The sequence below is a fragment of the Pundamilia nyererei genome, unplaced genomic scaffold (genome assembly GCF_000239375.1).
Source record: "Pundamilia nyererei isolate P.nyererei 1_Seehausen unplaced genomic scaffold, PunNye1.0 scaffold00029, whole genome shotgun sequence".
Lineage (NCBI taxonomy): Eukaryota > Metazoa > Chordata > Actinopteri > Cichliformes > Cichlidae > Pundamilia > Pundamilia nyererei.
In genome coordinates, this window is record NW_005187430.1 from 1,853,440 (window position 1) to 1,863,187 (window position 9,748).

The 9,748-nt window shown below is 40.0% G+C and overlaps 1 protein-coding gene across 1 annotated transcript in view; it reads left to right on the forward strand.

The window, feature by feature from the left end:
- Nucleotides 1–1,107: 1,107 nt before the first annotated feature.
- kcnh5b (potassium voltage-gated channel, subfamily H (eag-related), member 5b) overlaps nt 1,108–9,748 on the forward strand; it is a 190,369-nt gene continuing 181,728 nt past the window's right edge. The window contains exon 1 of the mRNA XM_005728589.1: nt 1,108–1,180. Within this exon, the coding sequence (XP_005728646.1) occupies nt 1,108–1,180 (73 nt within the window). The remainder of the gene's footprint in view (nt 1,181–9,748) is intronic.

Sequence of the window (9,748 nt, forward strand, 5' to 3'; positions counted from 1 at the left end):
ATATCACTTTTGCTCAGCATGAATTGAAATAAAGTTAAAAAGGGGAATTTTGTGGTTGTTTGTTTCACTTGGCTCTTTATTTCTCCTGGCATTAATTCCTGCTGTGTTACAAGTTTGTCGATGAAAACCTGCCAGGTTTAACTCATTATACCTTCCTCCTTCCTCTAGTTGGGCCCTCTGCTCCAGTAGACCAACATTTAAGTTTTCCTTTCTGGTGCCTAAACAGTTAAATTGTTAACCTTATATTCTTGATCTGTAGACTGTCGATGCTGTGTATCCTATAACCGTAGATGGACGTGTCTATGAAATCAACTTAAAAAGAACTGTATTATGGTTTTAACACGCTTTTATGAATAGATCTTTTGAAAGAAATTGCCATTAAAACTTGATGTCTGTAAACTGACCAAGTATAGCTGATTTATTAATAATCTACAGCTACCTTTTGGTCCTCTGGTTCCAGCTTCTCCATTGGAAGTATTTGCTGCTTTCTTTCAGTCTGGGCTGATTTTCTGTTTTCATAAATTCTTCTTCAATCTTAAAATGCATGAAACTATGACTGATTACCACCAATTTCTGTGATGTTGGAGAGCAAACAATAAATTAGTCAACAGAGGAAAACACTTGGCAGATTAACCCTAATCAGAACAATAAGAAATAAATAAGCTGCAGTTCTAGTGCCAAATAATTTTAATTCTAATGAGCAGTTATGTAAATTGTTTAGAAAATCTCATCAAAATGCAAATGAAAAACATAACTAGTCTGATATTGCCATCTGCGTTACTAACGATGCAAACCGAATGTGTGATAAATATATAAAGGTTCCACTTATTGCTAAATATTAGCCAGTAAACAGCATTTATTACACAAACATTACAGTACATCGTTATTTTGAAGAGCGAGCACTCGGCAGCCGACACGCATGCGTCCTGGAGCTCCGTGCAGGCAGCGGGATGTAGCGCCGCTGCTGTGGCTCAGTGCGCACCGAGCATCCAGAGCGCACGGTTACAATGAGCTTCCCCATCGGTCCGACTGAGAGCCAGCGTCAGTACCGACATCCCAGCAGCAGACACACCGCCACAGACACCAGCTCCGTCCGCCCGCAGCAGGATGCCCGGGGGAAAGAGAGGGCTTGTGGCACCGCAAAACACTTTTCTGGAGAACATAGTCCGGCGTTCAAGTGGTGAGTCCACGCGTAGGAGCGAAGCTTGCTTTGGGTTTGGTTTTACCAGATCGCTTGGACCAGGACTTTGATGGAATACAGTGTGTGTGTGTGTGTGTGTGTGTGTGTGTGTGTGTGTGTGTGTGTTTTATATCAGTGCAACGAGGGAGGTTTGGAGGATATAATCACATAAAGTCACTTTATACCTGCATTTATTTGTTTGCTCCCCGTGTGAGGCAACGTGAACCCAATATTATTCATCAGCTGATGCCCGTCAAACCCAAGCAAGAGATAAAAAAGAAGCTGATTTCAGAAATGAGAATATTTTCCAATCACATTGGATTTTGTTTGCGTTAAGGTCCCTCAACAGTTACAGTTTACGCATCGCCTTTAACTTTTCATGTTAAATTATTGAGTTTATGCGAGGCCATTATGTCGCCAGTTTTTTTTAAATAAAGTTTTTTTGTCATAAACTGAAGTTATTATTATTATTATTATTATTATTATTATTATTATTATTACACGGGAACAGACTGAAAGGACTACACAGTGGTTTGAATTTTTTATAGCATGCTCCGTCATGTAATGCTGTATCTGCGTTAGGTTTAGTTAGACAGAATGAACGATCTGCCTGGTTAAATAATAAAAACGTGCCCCCCTTTCCTTAAATTGCTAGGTATTACTCTGCATCACTGTTGACTGCTTTTTTTGTGTTGTTTCTGCACGAGAGGGAAAAAAGCTATCTTTCTCGTAAACTGCGCCTTGTCTTGGCACCGGCCTGAAAACGCGCTCTCGTCTCTATTAGATTGATTGCTTTCCTTTATCTTCCCAAAAACGTCTGCCGGGTAATTGGCCGGAATGACTTGTGAACTGAGGAGGTTCAGGCTGTGTGGTGGTATTGAGGTCAAAAAGATGGTTCCGGAAAGGTGTTTCTGTCGCTTGCCCTTAGTCAAAAAAAAAAAATTGTTGTAGTTTCTCTCGTGTTATTTCGTTTTTTTTCTGTTTAAGAAATCACAAATGAAACTGTCTGGGATGATGTGAGTAGCAAAAGATGTTGATGTTGTACATTGTTCTCTGGCCTGTCAGCTCCTCCACACCTCAGGATTGATCTCAGGATGGAACAAAATCCATCACCGACTGTTTCAGTGCACCTTGGCATTGATTGTCCAAGTCTCTGATGCTCTGCTGGAGTGCTGGAATATTTTTTTCCAAAACCATATTCATTTGATATTTGATATTTTAATTATGGTGGAGGAGAGTGCTGTCACATAAATCCGAAATCTCCCATAACTATTCAACTGAACCGAGGTTAGTGACTGCAAAATTCACAGCACCTGGCTCACATCACTTTCAGATTTGGTGTTTATGTGCCCTATAGAAGTGAGCGTGGTCATCGGTAACACTGACAACTTCACCAGTGCCAAAATGTTCTGTCCCAGGATAAAAGCCTGAAAACACGCCAATCACTCTTCCATCAAGGGCACAAGGAGAGCCAAAAAACCAGCAAAATTCAAATTTACGTTTTACATTTACAAATGTAAACTTACATTTAAATGATGACAGCAGCCGAAGTGTGTTTATGTAGAACTTCAGTGAGTAATGATGGGTATACAACCCCAATTCCAAAAAATGGATCATGGCTTCTTCTTTGCAACCTGGATTTGTGGCTGGCATGGTGAACTCTGCTCACAGACAACGATTTCTAGAAAATGATGCTGTGATTTCCGACAGCATCTCTTTCAATTCCGTTCTACAGTTTATAGACATTGTTTTTTTGCAGATTGAGGTGAACCTCTGCCTATCATCACTTCTGAGAAACTCTCCCTCCCTAAGATGCTAATTTTATATCCAATCATGGTACTGACCAGTTAACAAAAGTTCCTTTAGCAGTTTGTTTTACTTTCCAGCCCTCTGCATGTTCTGTTTCACTTAATCTATGAAACGTCGCTGAAGCCTTCTTTGTTTGCTCATGCATATCCACTATCCCTCCTCTGCACATGTCCAAACCATCTCAGTTTTGCCTCTCTAACCTCTACTCTTCATAGCTGCCATCGATTCCTCCTTATTGTTCCTCTTCACTTCCTTATTCGTTAACTTTCCTCCATCCACCTTTGTCTCTATCTCATTTACTTCATTCATCAGCTCCTCAAAACACTCCTAACATTTTCTCAGGACACACGCTTCACTCATTAGTACATTTCCCTCTCTATCTTCAATCGCTCTAACCTGCTGCTCATCCTTTCCGGCCTGAGCTCTCTGCCTACCCAGTCAGTACAAGATATGCAAATCACAGCATTCTGTTTTGTTTTATATTTTAAAAAGCATCCTAGTTTTTTGGAGTTGGGGTTGTATTTCCAGCTGGAAGCTGAGTACTGCTAAGCAGCTCCTGTCATTTTTAAGGACATTGGAATGTGTTGGTAGGATGAGCTCTTACAGCACAACGGATTAAAAAAAACAAAAGACTTTAAATGTATTATTTCTTTCATTTGGCTTTAATAAAAATTAAACAGTAACAAGTTTCATAGCCTGTCACACAGTTCTCTGAAAATTAAATCAGAGCTGTTAACTTTGGAATAATCTATTAAAAGTGGGTTTTAATAAAGTCCCACGATGGCTTTAGTTTTTCTTCAGGTGCTCCCGTGGTATCTGCCTTCAGGCAGCCATACTGGGCAGATACCACAGTCCAGCTAACAACTTGGCTGGGATGAAAGAGGAGAGTGGGAAAAGGTCAAGATGATTCAATGTGTTTTTTGTGTGTGTGGCATTAAGTCTTAGTCAGCACTTTAATTTTAAAGAGCCCACAGGAGGCTGCAGTCATCAGGTTTCAGGCTTAAAACAAGAAGGTGATAAATTAAGTAACTCCCGTTCCCTTTAGTGCTGAAAAATCTGTTAAGTAATTGTTTGGAAAGTGATGCAGAGAACAGATGAGGCTGATCTTGTTCCGGACTCTTCTGTCCATCTCACCCCTTACCCATGATGCTCTGCGGATTTTTTGGGGGATCATTTTTCAGCTCCATCAGCACGTGAGCCTGAAGCATTTTGCACTAAATTAAATAAAAAAGTTATTTTAATCAAATGCCTGTTTCAAACTAAACTTTTGGGTGAATGAAAAATCTGGAGATGTTCTCCTGTGGGTGGTGCCAGAGAACACATCATATTAGGCTCAGTGGAGATGGTGGAAGGTGGACAAGACCAGGTGAAAGTCTCAGATGTATTGGCAACCCATAAGTTTTTTCAGTTGTTCATTTACTAGATTGTTAGTGCAGACATCTGAGACTCGTGTAAGACTTGGCTTAGTTTTCATCAGTTCGCTGAACTCTGAATAAGATTTGAGGTTATGCTTTGCTGAGCTGATTATAAGTGAACTTACACCAAAAGTCCTCCTAGAAGCAAATTGTTTGTTTTTGCTTTGTGCATTTAAAAATCTTCAGTTTTCCTGAAACCACATACCACATTTCCATTTTCTGTAGGGTGTTTGAATGTTCTCTTGGGTACTCTGGTTTTCTCCCACAGTCCAAAGACACGCAGTTTGTGGGGTTAATTGGTGGTTCTAAGTTGGACGTAGGTGTGAATGGTCTGTCTCTCTGTATAATCCCACCTCTTGCCCTATGGAGCAGGGACAGGCTCCACTACGTGGAAGTGGATTGATGGAAATTTCCAGCTAATCTGGTGTTGTGGGACATTGATTCAAAGGTTTTATTTCACACAAATAATATCCCTGCTGAGCTCTAAAGAACCCACTCTATACAGTACTTGGATTTTCTTTTCCATTGAATCCAGGAAAAAAAAAAAATAGTTACAGTGAAGTTTAAAAATATTATCCGTGATGCTTCCACAACCACAAAAACAAAATTCAAGGTGTTTTTACAAGCCATGTCCTGTTTGGATATGGCCTTCCACTCCTCATTTTTCATGTTGTAGAAGCGCTTTCTCATAACAGGAGGGGCTGTTAAAAGAAAAAAACTTCTCTTCTTATAGCAGGAAAGAAAAACGTGTCAGTGGAGACATAAAATCAGTGAGAATATCATTTAAAAAAAAGTCCCTGAAAACCAGCCCCAGGTGATACTTTGACTGTCAGCCTGCTGTTACGGCTTCATGAAGACAGTTAATATTATAAAAGGTCACCGTTCCCCTTTGAATATACTTGCACACTTTCAAATGCCATCTATATGCTTTTCCAGTATGTCTGTGGTCACATGATCATTGCAAGGCGTTCAGCTGATGAGTTTTAAAAAAATATACAATTGTTAAAAATCAAATATCACCCAGTCAGTGCTGGCAGGCCAATGCAGTGATAGAGGTTTTCCCCTGACTACAGCAAGAACGTTTTTATGATCGCTTTTTTTTATCATTAGATGGCTGACTGGTGAAATCAATAGAGTGTGCTGCTTGAGGGTTTTACTCATCAGTCTGTAAATGGCTGAAAGAGCTGCTGACACACCTTCAACAACTCATCCGCTCGTGTCTCACTGCAGAAATTTTATTGTCTTTCCAGAGCTTAAATGCTGTTTCACAGAGTTTTCCTCAATGCTGTAAATGTAGAACAGGTGGAAATGCTGCTTTTTGTGCATACATGCAGTCTTATTTGATTGGCTGCTACAGTATCTTTTCATCCTAAAATCCAGCCTTTTACAAGCCAACTGTTTTTATTTTGGAAGAGAGAAGTCTCTCTGAGTTACCAGGACAATATTCCTGGCAGGTGATAAGGGACATCACTGCTTTTGCATGTTCATTCCAAATACTGCTGTCTGTTTTTTGACTTCTCAGACATGTTAACCAATGAGTTAGCTTCATAAATATCCATTCTCTTCCGCTTATTCAATTCAGGCCCACATTGGGGTTGGAGCCTATCCCAGCTGTCTTAAATCAGCGGTCCCCAACCTTTTTTGCGCCACAGACCAGTTTAATGTCAGACAATATTTGCACGGACCGGCCTTTCAGGTGTCGCGGACAAATACGACAAAATAAAATGATACAACCAAGACAAAAACTGTGGTCTTTTGTAAATATAATAATAAATGTGAATTCACTGTGTAATTGTGTAAATTTATTAGCAGCGTCCTCCTGAAATGCGCCAACAACATTGAGAGCAACGTCCTCCTTTAATGCTCTCTGGTCGCTATGGTAATGCGTAAATATTTCTTTCAAAATAAGACACACGACTACAACACGGGAAAAGACAGAGCTAATGATAAAAACCCTGAAAACCATAAATTTCACACCCGAGCCTTATCTCTCGCGGCCAGGTACCAAACAACTCACGGACCAGTACAGGTCTGTGACCCGGGGGTATGGGAGCGCTGTCTTAGGGTAAGAGGCAAGAGACCGTTAGCCTCACATAGAGACAACCATTCGGGCACCTAGAAACATCATTTAATCTAACCCCACTAACTGCATGTCTCTGGGCTGTGGAAGGAAGCTGGAGTACCTGGAGAGAACGCAAACACGGGTTGAACATGCTCCACACAGAAAGACCGGCCTGATGGTGGAAAAGGAGGTGTATGCTGTGAGGCAACAGTGTTAATCACTGCACCACCATGCAGCCCTTAAATATACTTTATATAATTAGTAACTATTACAGTGAACCTTTATTTACTTTGTTAACATTATGATATTGTTATTTGCTGTAATCACCTACTTTTTAATGGAAAGAGCCTTGAAAATGAAACAGTTGTTACTATTTTCTTGCTCGTGTGTTTTGTTGTGATTTCGAGGAGATGCAAACATCGGAGAGATCGGATAGATTTAGCTGAAGTCTTTTGGGATTTCCTTATGCAGCAGCTGACTGTCAGCTTGAGGATGTTTAGGTGTATAAAACAGACAGCGACAGGAGAGTTTGGGAGATGTGTTGTGCACGGCTTAACAATGAAAAGGTTATTTACTTTAAAAGCTCAGCTGCCTCTTTAGCTCAGCGGGTGAGCAGACAACCTCGTGGCCAGAGTGCAGCAGCCTGGCTTCAAGTAACCCATGGACCTTTGTAGCATGTCTTCCCTCTTCTCTCTCTCTCTCCCCCTTTTCTGTCCATTTTCACTGCTTTACTATTTAATAAATGCAAACATCCATCCATCCATCTATTCGCTTCCGCTTATCCTTTTTCAGGGTCGCGGGGGGCGCTGGAGCCTATCCCAGCTGTCATAGGGCAAAAGGCGGGGTACACCCTGGACAGGTCGCCAGTCTGTCGCAGGGCTAACACACAGGGACAGACAACCATTCACACTCACATTCACACCTAGTGGCAATTTGGATTATCCAATTAACCTATCCCCACAAGCTGCATGTCTTTGGACGGTGGGAGGAAGCCGGAGTACCCGGAGAGAACCCACGCAAACACGGGGAGAACAGAAAGACCGGCCTGATGGTGGAATTGAACTCAGGAGCTTCTTGCTGTGAGGCAACAGTGCTAACCACCGTGCCACCGTGCTGCCCATGCAAACATGCCAAAAAAAAAAAAACCCTTAGAAGATCATCTTGGCCCATTATGATTAGGGTGTTATTTCTCTGAGTTTGGCTATCAGTTATATATATTATTAAATGGTTCAGCAATATCTGGGTATTTCATAGCATGAAGAGCAGTCATGGCTGTTTCCAGCTTTTCCAAAAACAAGATGGTAAAAGTTGATGCACTAGATGGCTTTTACTTTGAAAAGACTCTAAGGAATTAAACAAAGTTTTGGCCTACCCTGCAGTGCTGCTGATTGGGCTGTGTTTAGTGTGATAGGTTGGTGCATAACTCATGAGCAGTGATAATTTGTTGGGTTAGGCACAAGGAGGGAATCAAAGGCACAGTGGGGCCAGAGCCATTGAGTAAGTAAATCTTTCTCATGGGCTGTTTTAATTTCAAGTAAAGGAATAATGTGTTTTGTTTTATTTCATTGTTGTACACAAACAATACCCGTCCTCCATATTTCTTTAGTCATAGTTGCTCCTGATAAAGAGTCATTTATCATTTTTAGCTTTGATTGTATTGAAATGCAGGACTTAGTCTTTTCACAAGTGTAGCCTTTTTTACTGGTCATTGGAGCACAGGCGCTACACCTCAAATACATTAAGAGTAAAAAACTGAACCTCGCTAATCCTGAAACCCAATGTGTGTGTGTTTTAATATAATCCAGATAATTTATGTACAAAAAATTGAATATGTCATTGGGACTGCTCACATCTGTTAAACTTAAGCAGCATTATGATGTGAACGAGATTTGTACAGCTAATTGTTAAACAGTCAAAACCTTCTGCATTGTTCTCCTCAGTGACCAAGCTATCACCATGCAGAATATATCAAATGAATTATTAATGTCTGTGTGGTTAAAAAGGGAAAGGAGAAAGGGCAAGAAGCTGCTGGTGGTATTTTTCCTCTGCCCTGATGTTTCTGCAGTCTCATTTGTGCCAGACTGTAGCTGCTGGGTAACTCATTCAGGTTGAACAAGAGGGTTGGGGAGGTTTATGATTTTCTCACTCATTCTTATAGATTGCATGTCTGGGGGAATTTGTGTTCATTCTTGTTCATAAGGTCATGTCCATTATTTATTTTGTCCTCATAAGTAAAACTGACTTGAAGAATCAGGTTCAGGTGACTTTTGTATCCATAAAGTTGGACCAAATATTCATGATGCAGATGTGTTTTTCTATCTGATAAGCTAAACAATGAATAAAATGAAAACAGTAATAAACACTAACAAAATATATAGCATACTATACATGGTATTAGGGCAGGGCAATATGGCCAAAAATATTTATCACGATATAATATTTTAAAATTTACGATAACGATATAACTGACGATATAAATGACGCGAGACAAAATACTTTACAACTCCACATCCACAACCCATCAATATATTTTCACTTAAACAAGCAGCTGTTTTTTATGTGCATTAAAGTTATATAAAAATTTAACAGTGCAAATGCAAATTCCTTGCTGAAAGTTTAACTAAAAGGCATGTCCAGTGGAAATTGGCCGACATATCCTCAGCCATGTATAATTTCCACAAAACCTAGATTATACACACACAATATGGTAATATTATGTTGAAGCACAGTACATAGCACTCCGCGAGGCTCCTGCCTACAATAGCCGTAATGCTCCGACAATCCATCAAGCGGTGCAGGTTCGTAGCTTCGTAGTAAAACATTTTTTGACAGATTTTCGGACGCCGTGTACCACATAAAATCAGTTCGAGGTCAGTAACATTATATCTTTATATTTATATATATTATATCCTAACATTATACCGGTATTACCGTGAACGGTATGATATGGCGCATGGTACACTAGTTTAAGACCCAAAAAAGGTGGAGGAAAGCGTGGAGCTATGTGTGACATCTCAAATATATCAAGTTATCAGGGGCATTGAATTCAAATGTGAAAGGAATAACGATCTAAATGTTTTCTTCAACCCCACTGAATCATTAATCTTTAGAAAACAATACATATACACTTATATTTGAATATAAAGAAATATCATTAAACAAATAAAACAGGAACTCTTCAGACTCTTAATGTCTGCTCATTAGCTGCTCCCATAGGCTACAGATGGATCTGTTTTAATGCCAGTATCCTGCTGTTTTTCTTCTCATAGTACATTATATATA